Source organism: Cyanistes caeruleus, chromosome 2, assembly GCF_971803275.1.
Source record: "Cyanistes caeruleus chromosome 2, bCyaCae1.hap1.1, whole genome shotgun sequence".
NCBI classification, from domain to species: Eukaryota; Metazoa; Chordata; class Aves; order Passeriformes; family Paridae; genus Cyanistes; species Cyanistes caeruleus.
This window is the reverse complement of record NC_141702.1, coordinates 41,347,536-41,375,098: the sequence shown is the minus strand read 5'-3', so window position 1 is coordinate 41,375,098 and position 27,563 is coordinate 41,347,536. Positions and strand designations below refer to the sequence as shown.

General features: G+C 33.9%; 1 protein-coding gene across 7 annotated transcripts in view; it reads left to right on the top strand.

The window, feature by feature from the left end:
* The window catches only part of ASCC3 (activating signal cointegrator 1 complex subunit 3), a 252,280-nt gene that overhangs the window by 44,098 nt on the left and 180,619 nt on the right, over positions 1-27,563 (top strand). For all 7 annotated transcript variants that reach the window (XM_086876632.1, XM_086876631.1, XM_086876634.1 and 4 more), the window contains 3 exons: positions 272-397; positions 21,541-21,741; positions 22,201-22,341. In XM_086876632.1, coding sequence (XP_086732758.1) covers positions 272-397; positions 21,541-21,741; positions 22,201-22,341 — 468 coding nt within the window. The remainder of the gene's footprint in view (positions 1-271; positions 398-21,540; positions 21,742-22,200; positions 22,342-27,563) is intronic.

Genomic DNA, 27,563 nt, shown 5'->3' with positions numbered 1-27,563 from the left:
GCTTTATGAAATTCTAGACCTAATGGATTCTGAAATTTAATAAAACAGAGTTATCTTTTTTGGGGTTTTGGGACTATTTTCTGAGTAGTAAAACTGATTATTTGCCATTTGGGGGGTTCAGTGCTATCTATAAAATGAATGAGTGAGATTTGCTCTTGATTTGGATTAATTTCTTAAAGGAAAGTGATAAAGCATTGTTCAAAGTGAGTTATACATAATGACACTTTCTGTTTTCACACTTTTAATTAATTTTCCTGTAATACATTTTTAGGTGTTCTTACCAGAGTCAGTTCAGCGAGAAAACAATAAAATGTATGAAGAGGTAAAGATCCCCCACAGTGAACCAATGCCTATTGGTATTGAAGAGAAAATTGTTTATATTAAAGACTTAGATGAGGTGAGTATACCATTTCAAAGATATTAAATTAGTTTTTTTTTTTGTATTGCCAAAATTTAGCTGGAAATATTGCCAGCTTTTCCAGTAGTATGTGATAGGTAAATGCAGATAGTTAATTTCTTGACTACTTATTTGAAGAATATTTATTGGGGAACATAGTTCAGTGATAATCCCTTTCACGTTGATTCAGATTCAGGAAATTTCTGATTTGGACTACTTGTTCATGAGTTGTAGTTCTCAATTCCTTTGGCATTGCATTTTCAGTTATTTATGGTTTTGAGCTATGATCTGAATCACTGAAATGAAAGTATTACAGTGATTCTGTTCTCTTCTGAAGATCACAGGAGAAAGTGAGCTTCTGCACCTTGACCTGTACAGGTTGGCTTCTGACTGCACAGCACTATTCTGCACCAGTCTTTCTGTCTGATGCAGTTCAGGGGTGTTGAATATGGTCTTAGAGACTGCATGGGATGCGAAGACATCTCAAAATGTGCTTTGATGATAGGAAATAAAGAGCAGAGAGGAAAAATGCAGGTAGAACAAATGTTAACATTCCAACTTTTACTGATTTAAAATGGTGAAAAAGCTGAGGTAAGGGAACTAAATTTCTTGTTAGTTATTTGTAGTCTAGAACTTGCAGTACTCTATCACAGATACGTTTTTACTCCTTGTTGTCTATGTCTATTGAAAAGTGGAAGCTTTGGTATTGATTTGAACAAAGACATAAAAAACAAGCTCTGTGTACAGAGATTTTATGTCTCTTAGCTCTGCAGTATATAATATGGATACATTTTTTCCACCTTTTTCTCTCAGGGAAAGCAGGAAATGAGAATATATGCAGAGCACTTTATTGGGATTCTGAGTAAAGATTGTCTTACGTAAAGATTTAACTCTTTCAAAACAGAATACAGTTTTGGAATCTGAATCTATTCATTCCTGCTTAGGTGACAGTACCTAATGCTGTGTTTATGAATTGACTGACAGCCCTTAACCAGATTGAAAAATACAGCCACTGCAGCTATTGTCATTTTATATGACAATATTCAGCATGACAGCTTTTTGCAATAAAATGTCTTTTCCCTAAGCTAAATACTACCTACTAATCTGTGTAGTCTTTGCAAGAAGTACAAATATTTCAAAAGGCAGTAAGTGGTTTCAGAAAAAATATGGTTTAGACAGAAAAATACCTATCTAGAATGAATAGTTTGCAGATTTTTTGCACATATAATATTTAAAATAAATGTTAAAAAATGCATCAGTTATACAAATTTAATAAGCAATTCTCTTTTGTAGATTGTGTATCATCAAGAGGTCTGCTTTTCAGTTTTACAGTGAAATTTTGAAATAGAAACAATCATCTTCAGAACTTTACTCTTTGATATGATTCTTATTACATGAGATCAAATAGAAGTGTCAACAACAAATACAATTTTGATTGTTTGAATACACATGTATGTAATACTTGCCCCCAAGTTCAGTACTGATTTGTGACAACAGATGACAAATTTATGAAGTTTGTCCAGCTGCAGGACTTCTCACCTTGATTTCACTAATGAGACTCATAGATTTGAAATTTGTTAAATCTAATTTTTTATCAAAGAGCTAAAAGAGGCTGGAATTGCCAATGTGTATGGCTGTTTTAAACCTCTAAGCTCAGAAACACTTTGGTTGGTGTTTCAAATTTTTGCCAATTAACTGGAGTCTGTTTAGACAGCATGAAGATTTTCTGTCAATGTGTTTTTCATTTTGATTAACTAGTGTAAGCAAAAGCAGAAAAATAATGATTTTCAGGTGTTTCCCTAGCATGTATAGGTGCTCATAAAATAGCTCTATTGTATCTCTATATGGATATGTTTGCAGGATTATCTAAAATTTGAGTAGGTGGGCAAGGAGTAGAGATGACAGTAAATATAACTAGATATTTCATGACTAGAAACTTCTAAAGGCATCATGAGGAAGATGACAGTGCTGCTGCTGTTGACTACTATGAGGTGCCATTAGTGGTAGGGTTTTGATGTGAGACATTTAGTCTAGACTTAAAGGTACTCAGCCTGTTTAACAAGTCAATGTACATGCAACCCATTACCCACAGGGGAAAAAAGGCACACAGAACACCCAAGTCATTTATTGTTGTTAGGGTTTTGAGTATTATATATTGAGCTGTATAAGCACTTGCTATTCTCTGGGGAAATCCTGACAGTATTAAAAAATTATAAATATTCTTCTTCCTTTTCTTTTTAGTCTGTATGTTTTCATTTGCATGAAAATAATTTTAAGAACTCTCTATCTGTTTCTCATGAGCTATGTGATTTTGATTGCACTGTCAGCACTTTGGAGAGAGTATTTAACTGTGTGAAGTTTATTGCAGAATACACAATTGCATTTCATCTTCGAAACTCCTAAGGTCAGAACTGAGTTCATAAGGAGTTCATTTATATTTTGAACTGTTGGCCAGAAGTTAAAGCTCTGCATTATATAAGTTAGATGTAATCTTGCATTTTAAATTATTTAAAATATTAGTTAAGATTTAGATTTTCTTATTTTCTGTAAACACAGGTTGAGAAGAGATAAGAGAAATATATTCCTCTAGACAGTCAATCTAACAAGCCACATATTAATCACATTTTAAACATGTATATGCTCCCTTTTTTAATAGTTTCTTATGTGGAAGTATAAGGCAAAATGGCAGAACCTCTACGAACCGACACCAAAGGCTGCAGCAATGCCTTACACCAGGGCAGATATAAACACAGGGCTCTTTTTTATAGGATTGGCAGTGTAGCCAGGATGCATCTGCTGCTGCACTCCGGGGGAAGAAATAACATGTTTAAACTTTAAGTTTTAGTACTATATTATCTGAAATCTTATGGCTGGGATTTTCAAAGTATTTAGTTTAGTTTAGGCCTCCTTGCAATGGGTCAGAGTTTTCCTAAAAAGTTTATGACTTCCTGATTAGTGAAATCACTGCCTGGAAGAACACAGGTGCTAAGGTGAAGCTCATATGAACTGACAAATGTCCAAATTTTTTAGCTACCATTCCTACCTATTCCCATTATGCACTGCAAATATGAGATCAGGAGTGACCAACCTTGCACGATTTGGCAGCTGTAAAAACATTCCATAGCATGTCATAAACAGCTGGCTTCAGCACTCTCCTGCTTTCTGTGTTGTTTTTTTTCAGCTTTGTCTCCTACCTTTCTCCACTATGATCTGAACTGCTGTGTCACCTCCTCCATCAATCTCACTCCACCTGGGTCATCTCATATTGTTTAGTTCCTGCCTGTGCTGAGCTGGGAGCAGGAGCTGGTGGCACAGAGATTGTTGCTGGTGTTCAGGGGGTAGAAGGGTGCACTGTGTCCCATGGAAGGAGTTACAAAGGGCTATTACCTTACAGAAAGGCAACAAATCTGACCCCCAGCCCCCTTTGTAGGTACCTATTTTTCTTGACATTTATTATTCTTAGAGAACTAGGGTTTAATTCAAGCACAGGTGGTTCATAAGTAGCTGATTGGTCACACCATTTTAATCTGAAGCATTATGGTTCTACTATTTGTGTAAGTGATGTGCCAGCTAGGTTGTTTCAATAATGAGAATTTAAAAAAATTGGGAAAGCACAAGCTTAGCTTTATTATCTTTGCCCGGTTGACATGCAGCTTGACCATTAATGAAATATTCTTTTTGTATTTATTATAAAGGTAGTTTTGTGCCAGGCTTTTTGCCAAATAAATGTACCTTTAAAGTCATAAACTCAGGCCAGGGAAAGTTACTCTTCAGGATTGTGAAAACAAGTTTTATCTAAAAAATTGCTGATGGTGAAAAATTACTTCAGCTTTTTACCTAAAGTGGGTGTTCAGGGTAGGGTTTATTTATTTTTTTCATGTTATTTCCATTTCCTTTTACTAGCACTGCTTAATGATCTAAATAAAAAAGGTATTTTTTTCTCTCTGCATTATGTGAAGGAATTATTACAAAATCAATATTCTCTCTTTTCCTGTAATGCTTTCTTGTTTTTAGAATTGTACAAGGTAAGTCTGTTGAATAGAGGTATGCATGTTTTTGGATAAATTACAATTTTCACATCTAGAATATTGGATCATTAATTCCAAAGTTGATCTTAGTGCATATTTCAGTTGCATATTTTCCAAACAGCAATTGATAGTTGAACTGTTGGAATAATTTTAACAAAAATTTTGCTCCATTGAAATCTTGTCATTTAACCAATGAATTATATTCAGAAATTGTTCTGAGGAGAGTTTACAAGTTTTGCAGTCATTAGTCCCAACTTAGGGCAAGGAAAACCATGTAAGTCAAGGTACAATTTCTTTAATGGCTGGTAGTGTATATTAGGGATTGCAGTCTGCCTTCATGTTTCAGGGAGTGGGGTTCAAAGAAGGCTGAATATGTGCAATACCAGGTGAACAAAAATACTAGAGTTAAGATTCAACATTGATGGAAATCTTAAAGCCTACAAGTTCTGGCTTAATTTTCTTCAATATAGGAGTTAATGGTATTTTATCATTATTTTAGAATTCCAGATGCTATATGTAAAATTTCTGCATCAAATTGTTAGATTATTTCACTTACCCTTAAATGAAGCTTTTAGGCATTTTTCCTTTAAAATTCTAGGCATAAATATTGCTTTAGCTAAAAGCAAGCAAAAATACTTGTTTCATGCCGAACCAGCAGTTTATTGTCCATCTTGTATAAAATCATCATATTTTCCATTTAGACAATCCTCTTTCTTAGTGGAAATCCTCTTCATCAAAAAGATCCGTTGCTCTGATGTACAAGCTGTAAAGTGGTATTCTGATTTTAACATTTACCTGTAATCTCATGTTGTAGAAATGCAAACGTTCTCTGAGGATGGCTACTAATTCACCTTTGAAAGACACTTACTGTGCTTACGTATAATTCATTGAACGCAATATTTTTAAACATGCTGCTCACTTGACTGCAGCTTTCACTGCAAATAGATGTGACTATATGATTGAATGCTAAGTTCTTTTTTCTTTCAGCAACGGAGAACATCTTCCCGTTATGATAAATCAAAAAGTATTTTGAAAAAAAGTCTTACTTTATTGATATAGCCTTTAATACTAGAAATGGTACTGTAACATTTTTCTGGATTCATTAAACCTTTCTACTATTCTAATATATCTTTGCCAATAAGATGGAGGTTTTTTGTTCAATAGGATCACTGATTTTAATGCATGCCAGATTACTAACGTTATTTTGTGTGACACCTTTAAAACAAAAAAAATAATTAAATAGTTTAGAGAAAAAGAAACCTGACATGGTCACGTGAAATAGATTTGATACGGTATTTGAAATACAGGTACATTTCAGGGATAGCAAGGCTTTATGAATGTTATAGTACAACTTTGAACTAAAGTTCAGATGTGAAAGATGGAAGTCTGGGTTTCTTTGATTTAACATGACAAGGGGATGTCTCAGCTCCAGTGAGACAGTTCTTAGGAGCACAGCTTGGGAGGATCAGCAGTTATGACCACTCTCCACTAACCAGGAGTTTAACAAGTTGAAAGCTTTACACCAGTTGAGAAAATTACTAATATATTAGGTAGAGATAAAGGAATAAATGCATGATTAAGAAATACTTTATAGATGGATAATTTTGTCCAATAATCTGAGATTACTGTTCCAAACGTAATTCCACTTATATCTACTTTGTCCTAATAGGAGAATATTTTTTGCATATCTGAAGTCTGTATCAAAATAAATAAAGCAGATTTCCTAGAATATCAGAATAAGAGCTTAAGATAGTGCTGAAAAGAGAGAGAGAAAAGAATGGACTATCTCAAAAGAGCTGTACTAAGCATCAAGATTTTTTCTTTTAAAGTAGTGATAGTAAGACAAAAAAGCATGGAATGGTCTTATATTTTTTATAATTATTGTTTTAAAATAATGTTTTGAAATGCAGTGGTACTTGTCAGTAAGGGTACTGTGATTTTTGTCTCACGAAAAAGGTGTTTGATATTATTTCAGTCTTTGAGAGGACCTATCTCTTAATGCATAACGAGAAATTGAAACTATTTTCTCCAAAACATCTCCATGTTTGGCAGGTGTGACTTCTCTGGAGTCTGTCATCCATTCTTAGTCCAACATTATCACAGACTTAAAAAAGACAGTAATGTATACATTTTAAATAGTTAAAAATATCTTTATAAACAGTGTCTATATATGTAAAACACGTATGTACAACATGTATATGGGGTATAATATATATATATATCTCCCATTAATGCAGAGTTGATTACTAAAGTAACAGAGGCTTTTTAATAGATTACTATTTTATATATCCCTCTCTGCCTCCCTCAGCCTGCCAGATTTCTACTATTTTATTTTTAAGAAAGATCTCTATGCAAAGAAGATAGTCAAGCCAATCTCTGTCTTTATGAGAGATGTATGTAGGATGCAAAAAAATAGGGAATGATGAATAATTGGAGGTAGATGAGAACTGAAGCATGATATTATGTCAGATTCTGTGAAAAGCAAAAGGCGACTAGCACTGAGCAGCAGCCTGCACTTGCTGGAACAATATGTGTCTATCCACCATTGTGGAAGTAATAAACAGTTCACTTCTTTTGGGATGGAGAGGAATGAAGGTAAAGGAAGCAAATACATCAGATCTCACATGAGTTTTGGAGGTAGGCATTATATAATTGATCAGATGTAAGCCTGTATTTGCACAAACTACATCCTCCTCGGCCTATTTATATGATGTGGCTTTTATTTTTGGTATGATGATGTGGATCAAATCACTGTAATGTGATCATTTAAAAACAGACTATATTTATACAAATTGGAAGGATTTTCACCAGAAAAATATAACTAAAACAGGCTTTTACTATTGTCCCAGAAGAATGGGGAAATATTGTAGATACTTCCTTATAATTTCGGTTTACTGGGGTTACTGGAGAAATTGATAGATAACCACTTGCACACGTAAGCCTTCCCAGATTGTACAATATGTCTCTGATTTAAAAAAGCAACCAGCATAGCAATTAGCAGTGTAACTCTATAGTGTTCTCTCTCTATGTCTTTTGATACACTGACAGCAGAGTTATTTGCTTTGGTTTGATGCTGGGCAAGTTGGATCCTTTTAGAATCAGACTGAGTGAAGGTTTCCTTTGCAGCCTGTGCTGTCTTAGCTCGTCTACACAAATTTTTCAGTTGACTTTTCAACGAAAGAATATCTTTTCTTTTTGGCCGATAGGCTTCTCCTTGCTTTTCAGCTGTAATGTAATGCCCTTACCTACCTTGTAGTATCTTAAAATATGATCTGATCATTTGTTCTTTCAGTTGCATTTGTCCTAGTCTCATGTGCAGTTTAGCTCAAGACCCTTTATAGTCTTGTGCTTTTAAGATTACCAAGGAATTTATCTTTTTTCTTTAAGAATTAGTTTCCAGGTGCTGTTAGGATATAGTAGATTGTGTGATACCGTGTGAATTGACACATACAGGTGACCACCAAACCACAGCTGCCATGCAAAGAGTAAATTTATTTCATTACCTTGCCAGAGCCACACAGGGACACAGGCTCCCTCAGGCTTAGCTCATCCTAGTGGACAGAGGTGGAAGGGGGAGGTAGCAGCCCCTCTACCAAAGCCCAGTATATCACAGGACCTGACACATTTGAGTTTATCACAAGGCGGTCCCTTTATGGTCTCTCTCCCAGCAGGAGGCTCAAGCATGTCTGTGAGAGTGTGTTATTCTCAGGGTACTTTTCAGGAATCTTAGAATACTTTTTAAAGCAGGCAGAGGATGAACAACACTAGGCGTAATAAATTGAGTTTTCCCACACTAACATTCTTAGCAGTCCCAGCTGCAAGGTCACTTCAAGCAAAACTGTTACATCCTTGTCAAATCTTCCACTTTGAACCCTTTTGTCCCAACAAATACATTATAGATTTTATTTTGTGTTAGCTTATTTATTTATATACTACTAATAAGACTCTTAACATCTTGTAAGTTTGATGGTGTTACATGAACAAACCACATTTAAGACACTGGAGATGTTGAGAGGGGCAAAGATGCTATTAAAATCTGGTAAATATGCTCTTTGTTGTATCAGTCTGGGCTGTATTTTTATGTACATTTTTATTTCAAGGGCTTGATATTAATGACAACAGGCAAAACCCACTAGTAAGTGTAGATAGAGCAAGAAAAATTCCTTGTGAATAAAAAATACTGTTTTCAAATGTTCTTTTGTTAGTGGGGTTGTAATTGAAACTTTAACAGATCTTCTCATTTAGAGAGACTTTGTTTATTCTATGTACAACCTTATTTTTTTTGGAAAAGAGCTCTGTAGAAGCTTTAGTTATATCTTCTTGGGCAGAGAAGCTCAAAGAGAAGAGCAATTAATTGATAATATGGGTCATAGTCTAATAGGGACATCTATACTGGTGAATCCAGAGAACTTCATTTCTTTTAGTCTGTTCTTTAAACTAGCATGCCTGTATATAATACACTAAGAAAAAATTGCTTTAAAATATTTAGTAGATACTGTCTTGTAAGAGTTATATATTCTTTTAGTTGTTTAGGTTGCCCCTTTTCATGTGAGAAGTAAATATGAATAGGGAAATGGACTTTTTAATATTAACATGAGATAAAATTGACTGCATCTGATTTGAATAAAATGTTAAGCCTGTTTCATTTCCTACACAGCTGCCAAGTGTGTGTATATTGTGTAGTGCTGCCTCTGAAATAGTTGAAAATCTGATGGGAACACTTACAAAGGCAAACCAGTAAAGGGCACCAGCTGCTGAAAGACACCTGCTGAGCCACAGTGGGAGTAGATGCATCTGCCTGTACCTAGAAGTAATCTAACAAAGTACCTGCTTTTACCTGTCAGGATTTTAATTTGTATGAAGATTCATCCAATAAAGCTGGCTCTGAATACTTAAAGAAAGAAAAAAATAACGCTGCTGGTAGAGTTTTTCGTGTTAGTTTTTTGGGGGGTTTTTTGTTTTGTTTTTGTTTTTTTTTTTGTGCAGAAGAGCACCACTTCTGAGCAAATTTCTCATTTTTATAACTAGTTTAAGTTCTTCTTTTAATAAAATACAAACCCAGATTTGGCAGCCAGAAGTCTCATCTACACTGTGTGTAGTGTGCTACTAAAGGATGCAGCCGGTCTGGAGGAGATTGTGCTACCAAAAAGGAAGTTTTCAGTTTTGTTTGGCTTAGTTTGAGAGTTGTATCTCAGGGGGGCTTGTGAGAGTATATGTTCCCTTTTTCATTGTAGCATATTTCATTCACTGTTGATGGTAATGAACAAGCAAAAATAAATTTTACAGTCAGAAGTAATTAGACAAATTTTTCAAATAGCTTTTTAAGATATTGTAATTTTTGTCTTTTGGTACTTAAATGTTTATTGTTCCCACATATTGGTGACCCTAACACACAAGGTCATCATCCTTTACCTACCTTTTATTTTCCTGTAGGTAGGGAAACTTCTGTGAACACTGCTAGTTTAGCTGCAATAAATGAAAACAAAATAACTGTATTATTGTAGAAGAAAATACTGACTATGCTTGTAGTCTTTTCCTGTAAAATTTTGGAAAAAGTTATCTGATATCTATACTGTAAAACAGGGCTGCCATCTTGGGTAGCATAAGTGTGAAATGAAATAGAGAAGAAAATTGAGCTGTAGGAAGATTATGACAGCAGTAGTTAATCCTCTGGGAATATTCTTCTGTTTGCCATTCTTTCATTTTTACTTGATGTGTTAAAATCATTACTAATTTCAGCTATGATTACCTTTCACAGTATTCTGATAGTTTTCCTGGATTTTGTTAGGTTTTGTAAGGAGAAATTGTTTCTCATGTTAACATAAGCTAAAGTAAATAGTTTGAAAACATTATTCTGAAGCACCATCTACTAATGCCTCTGCATGCATAAAATAGTATTGAATTAATTAGAGGTCATTTAAAAATAAAATACTGAAAGAGACCAGTTCTCCAAAACTATACAGTAATATGAAATGATGTTACCCTACTCTTAAAAACAGGGTTCCTTGCTTCCATGGAAGATAACATTTAGGCTCCAATTTGTAAAGTTCAACTGACTGTAATTTGGGTGACTTTTATGTATTGAATTTTGCAGAGTAAACCAAATGACCAGTAAAAATCCAAGAAGCGTAACAGGTAGACATGTTCTTACACAGTGCAGCTGCATGTAGCTCAAAAGAAATGCACCTTTCTGGTTCACAGCATTCTTTTCCCCTTGTACTTAATCACTGTAATATTTGAAATCCAATTATGTCTACCTGGTGACTTTGCAGCTGTTATGTTTTTTTTGGCCTCTTTAAGGGATCATAACAAGTGAAATATCTAAATTGAGGAAGCAAATTTTAAATGTTAATTTTTCGTTTTTTAGGAGGTCACGTATATGCCATTGACATGAATATGGACTTTAGTATAAAGCACATGCAGAAATCTGTTAAGTTTTTAATTAAAACAACTCCAAGTAGTTTTAGTCGTTTTGGTAATTAAGACTGGGGAATGAATAATGCGCTTCTGCTGCATCCTGTTTCGGGAATAACCACTTCTCAGTGGAATTTTGTGGTACAAGCATGGAAGAATGCTATAGTCTGCTTTACTTTGATAGCATCCCCGAAGGCAGACTTTCATTCTTAGGAGTATTTGGTCTTCATTTAAAGTGAAATACAGGATAGTATCTTCAATTCTAATTCAAATTATACCAAAGACCAAACTTGTTTTTAATTTTTAAGAAATGTAATCTCAAAGTGAGAATTTTCAAAGTCGAGGGAGGTATATGCTAATCTGAAATGCTGCAACATTTAAAAGATTAACTCTCACTCAAAATATTTTAGACAAGTTATAGTTTGTCTGATTTTAATGTTGTCTTTAATTGGCACAAATTTCTGTATGCTCCTTAAGAAATGAATCTTTTATCTTAGATAAGAATAGGCTGTGTCTTTCAGTGATAGAAATGGGGCTGAGATGATTCATCAAGGGATTCACTTAGAAATCACCAAATAATTTCAAATGTTTTTAAAAGATTTGGGGATAGAGGAGATATATGACTCGAAGACTGACTTTATAACTGATGGGCTATTCAGCTCAGATTTACAGTTTCAATTGGCCTGAAGATCACACAATAAATGCTAATACAGTGAAACTTTTAAACTTCTTTGAAGACCAATTGTTTGAGCTGGCAGAACATCAAGGAGCAAAAAATACTGTAAACTCTTTTAAAGTGGGAAACAGATTTTGTGTGTGTTTTGTATCTTTTTACAACAAAACCATTTTTCTGAATTTAAATTGGAAAATTGAAATTGTCCTACCACCTAATCTTTCAGTTAGAATATTGGAAATGGACACATCCAATAAGAGTGAAGTTATTTTTAGTTTTTGTATTAATAAATAAATATGCCTTATGTAATAATAGCTAGTTGGAAATTAATAAGGAGAAGGGAACTAAGAACTTTTCATTTGCAATAAACAAAATATAGAGGAAGATGATGTTATTGAGTCATTCATAGGAATTACTTATATAAAACATAATATAATATAATATAATATAATATAATATAATATAATATAATATAATATAATATAATGAAGAAAACTTACTTGCAAATATTCCTTATTTTCTCCTGTGTTCCCTGAATCTGAAAAGGATGGACATTTTTTCTGAGTCATCTGAGACTATGCTGGAGATAATTTTCTGAGTTCCTGATTCTGCTTTCACTTGCTTTTGACACCTGTAGACCTTTGTCCTTCTGGACCTCTAAGTTTGAGACTGTCTTCCTGCTGTGCATATTCCTCACATGGAAAATTTTTGGTATGTTGTCACATGTATCATCTAGTCTAAATATGAATATCTCTCTCAAATTTTGCATCAATAATTTTCTGAACTACATCTGAAAATAAAAGATGTTTGCATGTTAATAACTACTATAGCAGCAAACTATAGAGACAACTGAGAGGAGACCTCATCAAAGTATCTGAAGAGAGTGTCAAGAGGATAGAGCCAGGCTCGTCTTGGTGGTGCCAATCAATAGGACAAGAGGCAGCAGGCAGAAATTGATACACAAGTTCCACCTGAATTCCAGGAAGAACTTCACTGTGGAAGCAATGGAGCACTGGAACAGATTGTCCAGAGAGGTTATGGATTGTCCCTTGCTGGAAATATTCGAGAACCATCTGGACACAATCCTGTGCCCTGTGCTCTAGGATGACCCTGCTTGAGCAGGGAGGTTGAACCAGACAGCAGACCCACTGTGGTCCCTTCCAACCTGACCCATTCTGTGATTCTTTGAAAACAAAATACCTGGTTCATGTGTAACCTACAGCACTTTACAAAGTACATGTGAAAGCTATGTTAAATTTGTAGTGCTGTTTGCAAGGTAGAAAGTACCTTCTTGATCAGCTTTTCAGGTTTTGTGAATCTGTAGTTTTCAATGTATTTATTTTCCATTAATTCTGAGATTATTAATTCTTGAGAATGGCTGAATGTAAATGCCTGGGTACAGTCTCTCAGAAAAGTTTTGTGTCTTTATCCTGCTAGATACCTGTCATTCACATAAGTCTGTGGGGAATGAGAAGGTTAGAAATTTGATCACTTTTGTCTAATATCTTGTCTCTTCCTCATTGTTACTATTTTTGAGGTTTGGCCAAAAACTATCTGCTATTTTCTGTCAGTATTCTCCATTTTGACTGAATTTTCCAGTTATCTGTTTAGGCTAGTTGGAGTAGCCAACTAGCTACTCATTTTCTGAGATTAATGTATGCCTTTATCTGCACAGCTTCCTGCTTAGATTTTTTTTTTTTTTTTATGTCAGTAGTGGCATTCTTCCAAAACTGTAAAAACGATATGGAAGAAAAAGAATAAATTTCTCTTGATATGATGTTGTTGTTTCAAAATTCTTCCAGCTAGTTCATAAATGGTGATTCATAGAAGAATTCAATTTCCAAGTAGTTTTTACGTAGTTTCATAACATATCATAATCTCTTTACTTGGGAAATGTTAGCTGAAACCATTTTATATTGGTTAAAAAAAGGGACTTCAATTTCTATGCTGCATGTTAGTAACCTTTTTTTTTACCAATGGCCAGAATGTATGTAGCTCCTTTCTCAATGCCCTCATTGTCTTTCTTTATTATGTGTTAGGTTTCTCCCTTTGCCTTGCAGCAACATTCTTGAACAACTAGGAGAGCTGTTCTCCTAGTTGTCTCCTCTTAGAGACACACTGCTTTTTCCCAGGGGAATAAATCATGAGAGCAATATGCCATCAACAGAGCTAAGAGTCTCTTTTAGATGTATTTAGGTATAAGGAATTATGAGAGTGTTCTCTGAATTGGAAAAAAACCACAACAAAACCTGAAGAATAGACTGTAGCATATAAGCATCATCAGTTTTCTCACTGTTCCATCTAGAAAAGATAGTGGAGATGTCAATACATAGCAGGCCATGCCATCTAAAATGTTTCTTAAAAATTTGTTGATATTTTGAATGTAGATTTTAAATATTTTTTTTAAAAATATGTACAGTTTTTGGTATTTCACTCTCCCATAATTTTAACTTTGTACAGCATTAAGTTATTTTTAATTTTATGAGGAAGAAAGCCTTTTTTTGGTTACATTTAATATGGATGAAATGGGATCAAATTAAACCCAAATCCTTCTATCCTCATAAGATTTTAACTTCTGAGGTTATTAGGAAATGCCACAACTGTTGCCAATTTTCCTTCAGCTGCATTAGTTCAAGGTAATTTCTGTGTGTAATTCACAAATGGTATCAGAAAGCTCCAAGAGGAGGCTGTGTTCTGATCTCCATTTCATTGCTGTAATCTTGAATAATTCTCTTGACATTGGATACTTTTGAGTTTGTAGCAGTGTCACTGAAATCAGAATCTCTCCTGTGTGTCTGTTTGGATGCCAAAATTTATGCAGATTTTCTGTTGAAATTGTTGCTTTTATGGAAAAATCTTTCTGAAACACTTTGTTATCCATTTCCTCAAATTGAATCACCAGAGGGTATAATCACTTTTTCTATAATCCTTTGTCATATTATAACTAGGTTGATGAACCCAACACAATTCTCCCAGTGAGGGGAGGAGATCTCCCAAGCTGTTCCAGTTTTTTAACTCAGAGCAGTAAAAGCCTTATAGTGCCATAGTGCTGTCCTGTCATTTCCTTCAAACTGATTTGGGGTATATACATGCAGGTGTCTTTGGATTTGATCTATACACTGAACCCAAGAATATTTCTCAATGCTGTCTTTTTAGTACAAGACTAAGTGGCTGAATAATTCAGAAGTCTGTAGAAAAGGTATCACTGCTGCAGTTGTTTGTATAGCATTGCTCATCAAGAGAATAATTTATATATGAAGTTGGTGACAATGTAACTAGAGACTTACAAGGATTTTTGTTGAAATTGCTTCAGGCATGTAAACTCTTAGCTGTCATATATGAAGGTAAATATTTTCCCTAAAACCTCTTGATTTTGACTTGATCATTCTTCTTATTTCAAGAGTGCCGAAAGCAGGATTGATGACAAACAAAACAAACAACAAAAAAAAGAAGAACAAAGAACCAAACAAAACCACAAACACACAAAACCAGAGATAGAGGCTTTTTATTCTCTGACTTGTTTGGTTTTCACTGGCTCTTTTTTTCAAGGAGGGCCTATGTTTCCATAGTTGGTAGGAGAGTATTATACTCCTAAATTTTGCTGCAATTTGTTTTTAATGGAACTTCTCTGGGTGGAGTCTGGATCTTCTTTAGTGAAAGTTTGTTTCTTGAACAGCGTTCACTGTTGTGAACTGTCCAGAATTCTGACATTTCTGAGAATTGAGTAATTCAATAAAACTCTCAGTGTTTGGCAAATGTGAGGTCTAAAAGGTCTGGAGAGGGAATGTTTAATCACAATTTAGAAGCAGCATTCCAAAAAAATCAAAATGATAATAATTTTCATAGTTTTTGTTTTGTTATGTTAGCTTTGAGCAGAGGTGATCCTTTAATATAGAATGAATATATAATTTTATTTCTTTTTTCTGGTCAGGATACTTCCTTTTACTCTAGTGAACTCCATTAGAATCTAGGAGAATTTTGCAGTGTTAAAGATACTAATATAACTATATATAATATAACTATAATATAACTATGTAACAGTAATATAACTAATATAACTATATAAATTATGGAAATTTTCCTGGTTTCTGATACCTACTGCTACTTAAATACTTACTACATTAACCAGTGAATGTGGTGATAATTTTAAAATAAAGTTTGTAGTTTTCTAAAAGATGATGTTTAATTCCAGTTAAGAACATATTTTAAGAAGTCTTATATGGGCTCTGATTCTCTGTTCTAAGATATCAGAGTATAATTTTACCCTTATGGTTCATTATTTCTCATTTCTAGGAATTCTTCTGACTTCTTAATCTAGTTAAAGGACTGGAGCATCTTTTGTGTGAGGAGAGTCTGAGAGAGCTGAAGAGGAGTCTCAGGGGGAATCTGACAAGTGTATATAAATACCTGATGTGAGAATGATTAACAAAGAGGGAGCCAGACTCTCATCAGTAGTGCCCACCAGCACCAAGAGGAAATGGGCACAAATTAAGACACTTGAAATTTCATCTGAACATAGGAGAGTAATTTTTTTTACTGTGAGGTGGTCAGATACTGATACTCTTTACTGAGAAAGGTTGTGGAGTCTCCATCCTTGTTGATAGTTGAAACACAGCTGCACAGGTGCAAATGATCCTGCTTTGAGCAGAGGGGCTGAATGGATGGTTTCTAAATTAAATGATTCTGTGTTCTGTGGTTGCTGCTAACAGTGACCCGAATAGCCCATACCATGCAAGGATTGCTTTCAGTTCTAGGCTAGTCACTTGTAGAAGGTACTGAAATAAACTGCTGGTTCTCTGGTGCCCGTTGTTATTTGCATCTGTCTAATGTGTTTTACTCCAAGCTTCCTTTATAGCACATAACTCTTCAGGTACTGCACTCTGGATGAGATATAATTTGTACTTACTTGAAGAAATTGTAATGCTGATTATGGCCCAAAGCCAGTCATAAGCTCTATTTGGTATGCTTGTATAATTTTTATATCTTTGTGTATGCTCCTTGTTTCTGCAAAAATTGTTCCCCTAAGTCCAATGAAATCTCACTGATATGATTTGGTGCTAAATGGAGCAGATCCAAACATCATGCAGTTTTTCTTTTACGTGTTATAAGCCTTTGCTTAAAATGTGTATGTGCACTTTGAAAGTCAACATTTCAGTCTTTGGGGCAGGTAGGAAATTATATTCTCAAATAGTGCTCCTAAGATAATATAAAAATTTACTTTTACACTATTTATATAATTACATTTTTATTTATTTCTGTTTCTAAATCTCATGAGCTACCACTTTTTCATGGAAGTAGCAGAATATGAAAAGTATCATCAGGAGAGGGAAGCTGTGGAAGTCCCCAGGTGTAACACCTATGTTTATTTCTGAGTGTACCTTCAGTGACAAAATAGGATTTACATGGGCATAAAAGTGCTTTAAGTGTATAGATGCATAATTTGAAAGCAGGGAGGAACTACTAATTATGAATAATTCAGAAGGATAGTGGGAATGCATTTATTAAAATGTATACGTGTATATACATACATATAAAAACATATGTTTGTGTGTGCATATGAGTGTATATGCATAGATATGTGTTTTGCAGCTGGAACAACATTCCAGAGGACAGCAAAGGGGAAGGATGACCTAGAGATTATTTATGTGTCAGAACAAGGGACATCAGAGCTTTGCATCCTGAATTTCATAGTTTTTATGTAAAAAAAGCATGGATTAGTCATACTATTACCAGTTAGATCAATTGGCTTTTTGACTGAAAGTGTACTAGAACAGCTGACTGCAGAATGGGATTTGTTTCACCTGAGAAATAGAAGGTACTTTGCATAAAATAGTTCTTCATTAAAAATAAGCCAATGTATAGGGAAAATGCTAAAAGCTCAACCTTGCCTTATGGGTGCAATGGATTATCTCTAAGATAAATGGGTAGTGATCTTATTACCTCGTTATAATATGACACAAGAAGTCATCATTACAGAGCATTTCTACAAGGTCTTGGTAATGAATTGCATGACTAAAACTCTGTCTTAAGTGCTGATGGTCCGTGCTATTTAGAGCTGACACTGCCACTACTGTGTCGCTAAAGCACTTGTGTTTCTGAGCTGAAGCTTGCCTGCAGACTGAACTGTAAGGGCTTGTTCATGAGTATTACTTTAATGACTTAAACAAATTTGTCCTATTTTTAAATTGCTGTCCGAGCACCAACATAGAAATACCTTTCTGATGAAATTTTTAATTTAGAATATCTTGATTAAGTGTCATTTATTCATAAATGCATTAGTCGTAACAATAAATTCCATGTGAAAGAATCAGAAAGCTTACTGAAGTAAAATCAGGGGGTTTATTCATTCACGTCACAGCTGCTTTGAGTATCATCTGGTTTGTGGAAAGAGTTGCTTCTCGGTGGTTTTTCATATTGATTCATACTTGTGTAAAAATGGCATCATCTTAGGCTTGAAATGCTGTTAGTTGAGAGTAGCACTGATTGTATTCTACTCAAACTTCCTATGGTTTGTGTTGAATTCTAGGGATAAATCAGCTGTAGAATAGAAGGCTAAAAATGTTGCATCTCATTCATTTTCAGTAGAAAACACTTTCTGCCATCCAGTGGCTATCAGTCCTTTAAGCGAGAAGGGATTTCACTGGTTTATCTGAAAAGAAGCTGGTCTGTAGAAGCCTTGGCTGATGTTTATGTGCCAGGGGGAAAAAAAATTGTTTTCCATTTTAAAAATATGTAATATGTGCAAATGACAATTTAAAAAAACCAAATCTTCTAGTACCTTTGTCAGTTGTGGACTTTGATGCATACTGTTTGATTTCTGTATGCTGCCTTACTGTTTTATAAGGGCAAAACTACTGGTTTTGGATTATGCACTTGTACTTACTGCATGGAGTAAAATGGAATTTAGAGGAAAGATAATATTTTTTCAGTTAATGGGTAGTTGGTTTGAAGATGTCTTAGGATACTTTTTCCTCTGGAGGTACTTTCTCTTGTAGTTTTTTTAATCCTTGGTATATTCCTGCAGAGTTAACTTTCAAAGATTATTCATTGATTGTTTTGTGTTTCTGAATTTTCTGTATTGATTTTTGAATGTCGGCTTGAAAATTAATTAGTGTGTTGCATGAAAAACTAGGTTCTGATTCAGAATACCATTATTACAAAAAAGTTTTGTTTTTTGGTTTTTTGAGTTGTTGCTGTTTGGGTTTTTTTTGTTTATCTTTATTCTGCCCTTAATATTCCTGTTTCAATAGGATTAGCATCTTTCCACAAAACAAGCTGAATTTCAATTTTCTAACGTGCTACACAGTTTCCTCTGTTTTTTTCTGGAACATCTGTTTTTTTATTGCTCTTTACCAAGTCAGTCTTAATCCATGGTGTTAATATTTTCCAACAGGAAAAGAGACAGGAAATTATTTTAATTTTTCTAAATATGTATTTATTTTTGCTTACAATTCCATGTCCTAGGGCTATAGTATATATAATTTCTGCTAAACATAAAGGAGAAAGATGTTTTACACTGCACACTTAAAGTTTAAGAGAAGCTAGAACAGCATTTTTTTATAGGCAGGAGTTTAAGAAAACTTAAGATATATTTAAGGATATTAGCAATCACACTGCTGTAAGGTGATCTGGATGTGTAAAGCCACTGTGAACACTGGGTGACTGAAAAATTCCTGTCCTCCATTTCTGAACTTAGGCTGGACTTCATTTAGACAGCAATGTTTCTGCTTTTGTTTAAAAACTACTTCTTGAAATAATGTAATATTGTGTAATGTAGTGTTTTATTAGTTTAATTCTGTAATCACCAGTTGTATTTGTGAATTTCTTTCCGTAGATCCTTTGTTATAAAGGCTGTAAATGCTGTTCATCAGTGGAAACTTTATGTAGTGTTTATAATAGCTTCTAAAAGCAACTCAATGGAATGGAAGGGAAAAGGAAAAAATATAACCAATTACAAAGACCTGTCAAGAAATCTGAAAATGAAATAACAGGCAAGTTAGAAACCTAAAATGACTAAGGAGGCCATACAAATAGCTGATTGAGCCCTGATAGCACCAAGATACTCAACAGGTCTCCAGGAAAACCATTAATACATTATAAGAGTCTTATTCATGAAGATGAAATTAATTTTGAAGATGACACACAAAGTACACATTATGTATACAAGACTTGGTGCAAAAGAAATAAGATTTCTTTCTGTACTGTTGCAAGCAGAGTAAACTGCAAGAATAGTGACAGTTAAAACTGTTGTAATCCTGAAATTCAGCCACTAAAAAACTGAAGAAATTTGGTGAAAAGTGCATGAATTAGTTGCATTAGATTCTTTGTTTTTCTTCACCAAAGATAATGGTTTAAAATAGATGTTTAGATATATTTGAGATTTGTCAGTCCTACAAATACAAATGCACATCATGATTTAAGTAGTACTTTTTCAGTGGGGCATAGGAAGTTTCCAACCCAAAAGCTTTAAGACAAAAGTACTGTTAAATTGAAAAGGACCTTTTTCAAAAAGAAAGCATGTTGATTGCATAGCATTTTCATTGACTTCTATATCAGTAAATGCTGATTTTTCATGTTCAAAGCTATCTAAAATAAAACTGCAGTTGGTTAGTCATTAAGTACATCCTTCCTCTAAATTTAAGAGCAGAGCATTTTCAGTTTTTGTGGAAATGGTCTATTAATCTAAATTTGTAATTTCTATCATAGCCCCTCACATAAGACTACTACAAGGAAGGTGCAGCACAATCACAGACTTAGTGTTGTTTGTTGAAAATTAAGTGAAGTATTTGATATAAATAGCTGATGAAGTCCTCATTCCTAAGCTTGCATTATTTGGGGAAATCTTGCTCAAATAATTTTCTTAGGATTGGAATGAATTGGGAAGAAATTTGGTATTGGAGAGGCTTTTACCAAAGGAAACCACTGTAAATTAATTAAAGTATCCAGAGTAATAGAAAAGGAGATCTTTAGAACATTCTTTGATACTTTTGTTGCTTCCTACAAGTAATGTAAAAATAACAATCTTCGAATATATCAGTACGATACTTTTCATTCTTTGTGGTAGAAGCAGTGCAGGTAATTAAATCTGTAGGAAGAAAATAATTATGTATTCTGCAGTCTATTTTAAACAATGGTGAAAAGTAATTAAGAAAAAGTAAGTTTATTAGAAAATTAATTTTATATTTTAGGGGCTGTTCTTCAGTTGCAAAGGTTTTATGATCTTCAAATGCAGAAATTGCCACTGTCTGTACAGTGGTTCTTTCCTGGTAAAAATGTAATTTTTCAGTGAGACCAGTAGGAGAAAAGTATTACTGTAATTGATGATTTGTACTTTATAAGATTTAAACATGTGTTAAATGATAATAAGCATAATTTCCTGTATCAACTATAAAATTCAGTTTTTCAAAACAATCTCTAAATTTGTTTTGGACTATGCATACAAGCTTTATGATCCTTTTGTTGACTGCAGTCTGTTGTGAATATTGTTGGAGAAAGGTCTGAAAATAAACAATTGCAAGATGGAGATTTTCTCAGAAGCAAGAGAAAGTTTTTGCTGAATATGTGTGTCTGTGTTTGCAAAATTGAACTTGACTGAGTTCTGTTGTTTTGCTGCCTCGTCTTCCAATGGAATACTCATAGTTTGTCATCTTAGATTTTGAGATGTATATTATTCTTTTCCCATTAATGCTGTTTTACTGAGGTAGTTCTATATTTTACAGCATATTAGTTTTGGTCCCACTCTTGGTTAAAAAACATTATGTGCTGAAATTCTAGTATGGGGCTAGAGAGTTTGATTAATTTTAGGAGATGTTATCCTGCTACAATTTTTTTTTCTTTATTGATTCCCTATTTGAGGGTTGGGTAGAAGTGGTACCCTCAGACTAAAAAATGTATTATGACAGATATCTAAAGGTTTGTTTCCATGTGTTCTTTTTTATTATGATTAAGATATGCATAGATACACAGACACACATACACACATGTGCAAACATCTGAAAAATCCAAGATATGTGTGTTTTTTTTGACAGATTGGACAACTTGCTTTTAAAGGCATGAAAAGACTAAACCGAATCCAGTCCATAGTTTTTGAGACTGCCTACAACACAAATGAGAACATGCTGATCTGTGCCCCCACTGGAGCTGGAAAAACTAACATTGCCATGCTGACAATCCTTCATGAAATTCGCCAGCATGTCCAACATGGTGTTATCAAAAAGGATGAGTTTAAGGTAGGAGTTTATTGAACCAAATAACAGCTTTTTAACTTGTAAGGTAAAATCTATTATATGTTATACATGAAATATGAAATCACAATGTTTTCAAGGACATTAGACCTTTCCAAGTTAAAGATAAGGCTAGTTTTGATTTACTTCATTATTGTTAAAGCTATTCTTACTTGTGTTCTAAAAATCTTATTATGTGCATAAACAGCTATGAAAATGCATTTAGCTTTCATGCAGAACCAATTTTCAATGCGATGGGGCTGTATAAACGAAATCCATTGTCCTTTAAGCAGCTGCACACTTATCCAACAAAGATAACTACTTTTCATATATCACTATTAAGATTTTTCACCGTAAGCGCCTGGCATCATATTTCACAATAAATTGTGATTTGTAGTCGTTGCCATGAAACAAACGACATTGTGGGGTTTGCTCATTTATCAAGTGAGTGTTGTTTTGGTGCAGATTGTGTATGTTGCTCCTATGAAGGCTTTGGCAGCCGAAATGACAAATTACTTCAGCAAGCGTCTGGAACCACTTGGCATTACTGTGAAAGAGTTGACTGGTGATATGCAACTGTCAAAAGGCGAAATTCTGCGAACACAGGTATGCTTAATCTTTTAAAATATTTTTCTCTGTGTGTATTTGTACCTTTTCATAGGTACACTGCTCTTCAAACTCCTAGCAACACTATTGGTGAAGCAGCTGGAACATTATTACTACAGCTGTAATTACAGTGATTGTGTACACTGATATAAGTTCAGAATTCTTCAATAAAAACCGTCTTTAAAAAGTTTAAAGTTTGGTCTGCAAATGGTAAGTTCCAAATAAATCAGAAATGCTGTAACAACATTGTTACAGATATGTTAAAATAACACCTTCTTTTTTATTAAAAAAACCATAAAACCAAAACAAACAACAAAACCCAACAAACAAAAACTACAGGTTCCTGTTAATGGCTGATCTTACTGTTCCTCATTTGACCTTAAAAAGAAGGTGGCATCACTATGCTAAACATTTAACATACATAAAAATCAATAAAATTTGTGGGTTTAGCCTTTTAAATAGGATTGCATAAATGGAGATTATTTTTTTTAGCAGACACGTTTTACCATATTTATTTCAAGCAAACTCTATTTGTGTTATGTGAAATACCATTTTTCAAAAATCTTCAGATACTTGTTCTTGCATACAGTTCCATGTGATTACCCTTTCCCCTTCTGCCTGGTCCAAGAAACAGAAAAGAGAACTGGTTATATTATCAATATGGGCATTTAGAAATGTAACTTGTAATTGTTGAACCAGATGAGTGATATTTCAGCAGTCTTAGCTTAGAGGTATTTAACGTTTTTATGGTGAGTGGAGAGAAGAACCCTTCACATGACAAAGTATGTAATTAATACCTAGGAGGACCACTGCAGTAGTAATCCAGTATGAAGCTGTGAATTGCAATTAGATGTATATGCATACCTATTAATACATATAGTCACAATACTGTGGTAACCAATAAATAGCAAACCAATATCAGTGAGTGACAGTAAAATCACTCATACTTTATCAGAGTGACTTTGCAACACCATCTACCTAAAGTCTGAGTTTACAAAATTAAAACAAAAAAAGTTTGGTAGGAACTTTTAGTAATTGAAGTTATTTAGATACACCAAATTACCATTTTAAATTGCTTCCTGTTTGCACAGTACTTTTCAGCTAGGGCACATAATCAAGTAGATCATGGTTTTAATAGACAGAGAGATAATGTGCAATCACTGCTGAAACTGAAAGTGACAGTAGAAAAGCCTGCTCTGAATGTAAGGACAAAGCTGGATGAACAGAATGAATGTAGAATGGAAAAGTGCTATTTATGCTCGCTCTTCTAGTTAGCAATATAATTCCTACAATCTCACCTCATTATTAGTACTCTGCTTGCATCCAGTAAAAAAAGTAAGGGAACAAAAGAAACAAAAAATATTGCAGGTTTTATTAAAAAATTTGTATGGGAAATAGTTAACAAAGCTGAAATTTATTACTCTAGGAAGGGAACTCTTAACATATACAGAGTATTAACTTAGAGGAACTTAGTAACTTGAGTGTAGGAAGACTATCTGCTTCATCATGCTTTTTTCTTTCAGTCCAGCATGACACTACTAGCATAATTGCTAATTTTGTTGTGGAGAAGAGACTAAAGCAGATTGATGTATAAAAATCAAGGAGAAGTATAAAAGGGAGGATATGGGTAATTTTTTTTTTTCATCTCATTGCTTTGAAATTAGCTTTTTTTTTTCTCCTGAAGCTTACCTTCAAGGGATTATTGTGTTTCCTATGTATGTTGTAGTATAGCAACACTAATTTGAAATGTATTTGTAGTTTCCAAACCTTTGGGGAGAGTGGAGATGGAAGAAAAATGGTCTCCAGAAGAGGAAAAATTTGGAAGTCATTGTATTTGTGACCCAAAGCTCAGTTCCTACATTGTCGAAGAAACTGTAGTTTTAAGTATTGATTAATTTCAGTTTTGCTTTTGCTCAGTTTTGTGTCTTTGGTCTTCAAAACATTAGAAAGGATAAAAGAAAAGAAAAATATAAAGGTTAAAATTCTGGGACAGTGAAATAACAATTTTTTATATTCTCTTGTTTGTCATAGCTAGTCAGTCTTATGATTAATCAGAAATGTAGAAGGTAAGGACGAGGGATAATGCCAATCCAAGTGTTACTTGGTTACTTGCTACTACTCTTCTTGAAGATTCTGGAGTCCAGCAGTGTGCAATGTTTTATTAACAAAGTGCACAGCAAGTATGTAGTGTATTATAAACAGAGGAAAGACACTTGCTTGAACTGGATCTTTCTTATTGCTCTGTATATATATTGTTTTCTATAAAAACGCAGAGCTTTCTTTGCTCAACTAGGCACTTAAAACCACTTCATCCAAGCGGGTTTCTTTCACCGTTTTTTACCCTGTATTAAATTGATTCTTGCTTCAAAACTTAATTTTACTTGTCAGCTTCTCTAATGTGTGCATTTCTCAGAAAGGAATACTCTGATAGGTGTTGCTGCTTTATTTATAGCTTCAGATTTGCTTTGCCAGTCATTGCTCTGTTTTCTAGCCTTTAGTAGTGTAAGTAATGAAATACCTTTGTTTAACAAAAAAACATTTTTTCCTGTAAGAATTAATGTTACAGCAGGTAGATGCATGCACACAATTTATATATATAGGGACAGTATATATCATGTGCAGAGTAAAAGGCAGAGAGCACCTGAAGTAGATGCTGGTATTTCAGGCTGGATAACTGTTTCAAAATATCTTAGTTGGTACGTCTAGGCACTGAAGGCCTGATATGTATCTCCTGTGACAGTTGTCTTCTGCCTGTCTTCTGAGCAGTTGCATTTTCACCATCTTTATTTTTGTCCTCAGGTGAATCATATCAGTCTCAACAAAAGATGTAAAGATAAGGTGATTGTCAGGTATTAGTTAGAAGTAGTGCTTCAGTGACAATCCTGATAATTTTCTGCTTCCTTTCCATCCTGCTTGCTTCATCCTTCATACTTTGTCTGTGTATATGTAAAGATGTGTACTTTGTAAGTTATTACATGTAGCTGTTGTGCTTATCCTGATGAGGAAAAATTGCCTTATCTGACAAATGGATAACTGTCTCCCTTCTCAGGAATGCACCCTTAATGTGCAGTGGGAGCCACCTCTATTATTTTTTCTACAAGTATTTTTAAAGATATAAATGCTAGCCAAAAAAAGGTAACAAGAAATTTAAATTTTCCTTTCTGTTATGGTGGAATAAAATCTTTTAAATATTTTTGAAAAATTACAGTTAAAAAGGTCTATAGCATATTTTTCTAGCAATAACTCTGTGTTTTCCATGTTGTCATTTATACCCATCCAGAAGGTAGACATGTTTCTTGCTGCTCCATACTTTTATGGTCTTATACATGATATGATTTTGCTTCCATACTATTATTGAATATTCATTAACATTATTATGGTTCCAACACACTTCATAAGCTTTTAAAATTAGTTATTTCTGATTTTAACAGTAATAAAACTGCCTTAAAAAGAAAAACAAAAATAGCTTTTTATTGAATCTTCAGTCAGTCTTCTAACTTGGCTCCCCACATCTTATGCATTGAAAGCCACAGTTGCAAGTTTAACATGGGATCTGTGTTAAACCTCTGAGACAATTTCCCTTCATAGAAACACAGAATGGTTTGACATTGTGTTTGCAACAAATGCAATGTAGTTATAGTTATCTTTTAAAGTTTGGAGAATACAGCTGGAATTGGAGCAGTGTAGATTTATAAGGTAATCACCAAGTCTGAAAGCAGTGCCTTGCCCTGGGCACAATGTATTTATTGTAAGCTGATGGTTGAGTGGCATCATGCCTTAACTTGTGCAGAACAGTGGTAGCCTCTACAGAGTGCAGAAATGCCTTCTGGCCTTAACACAAAGTTAGTGGGCATAAAAAAATGTAGAAGATAACTTCTTTTTAAAGTTTTATGCCTACACAGCATGAAACAAAGTTAAGATCCTTGGCATAACATAATAAAAGCTTATCAAAGTTTCTTCCACCCTTATGAACTTTTAAAATAGTTTTTGAAAATTACCCTGTTATATTTTATTTTCTTTTTAAGAAAAGTTATTTTGATGTTTTATTGCATCTTCAGTTTGTGTGAATGTTTCTTCCCCTTAAACTCGTACCTCAGCAGTTTTGTATTAGATGTGTTTTGTTATAATCAGTGTCAACAACCTGTGTTCTAATTCAAATAACTACATATAAGTGAGACTGACATTTTAAAGTTGAAATTAGTTTTCTATAATGTTTTTGCTTCAATTTGTGTCTCAGACCTGCATTTACAAGAAAAATTACTTTCATTGGTCTTAGATTTCTTTTCCTTTGAGGAGTACCAGACTGTCATGAGCCTTGCTTGCTACAGATATGTATTAGTGTTAAGGCCAGATCACAAGTGCTTTCTGTGTTGCTAAAATTATGTAATAGTTGGAGATAAATCTGGTCAAGTATTGAAAGCAGGCTAATTTCCCCAGCCTATAAACCTCTACATATTCTGTTCGTTCATTCTCATGCTATTGGACTTAAAGGGATTCAGACAGCAGGAAAAGGAAATTTACTCTTATAAATTAATATTATGAGAAAATGAATCAAACTGTAATTGTGGAAATAGTCCTGATTCTGCCACTTCTAAACTATTGAATATTTTTGAACTCTTTAGGAATATAGATTTATTTTCTTAAAAGAAAAGCATTTCTATTTCTTGATCAAAAATTTAATTATACAGATTATATAATTGAAAACATATTATTGGATTTTTTGTAATGTTTACATAGTACTTAAGTATTTCAAGGTCCGCAGAAAAAGTTGCATACGTTTACTGAGCTGCAAGGCTTGTGTCAACATGGGCCTGAAAGACATCACAGAAAAAGACCTCTCCAAAGCTTCTAGGTTTCTGCTATACTCCAAATATCTCTGTCTTTTTTCTGTCACAGATTTAATAAAAATTAATCTCATGTCTGATTAAAGAAGGGGGCATCAGAAGCAAATCAGAATCTGTATCTGATCGTAGTCTGCTTTCAACTTAATGTGCTTCTAAAACATTCCTCCTTAATGAAGGCAGGAAATAGGAAAACTATGGGAGCATTAACCCATTATAAAAAGAACAAACAACTAAAACAAACCCAAGCACAAAAAAGCAAACAAACAACAAAGACTTCATTCTTTATGAATGCTAAAAAATTCCATGATCTTCAAGAAATCAAATTCAAAGTTTACATTTTTTGGTGTCATATCTGGCTAGTGAAGAAAGTCCTGCTAA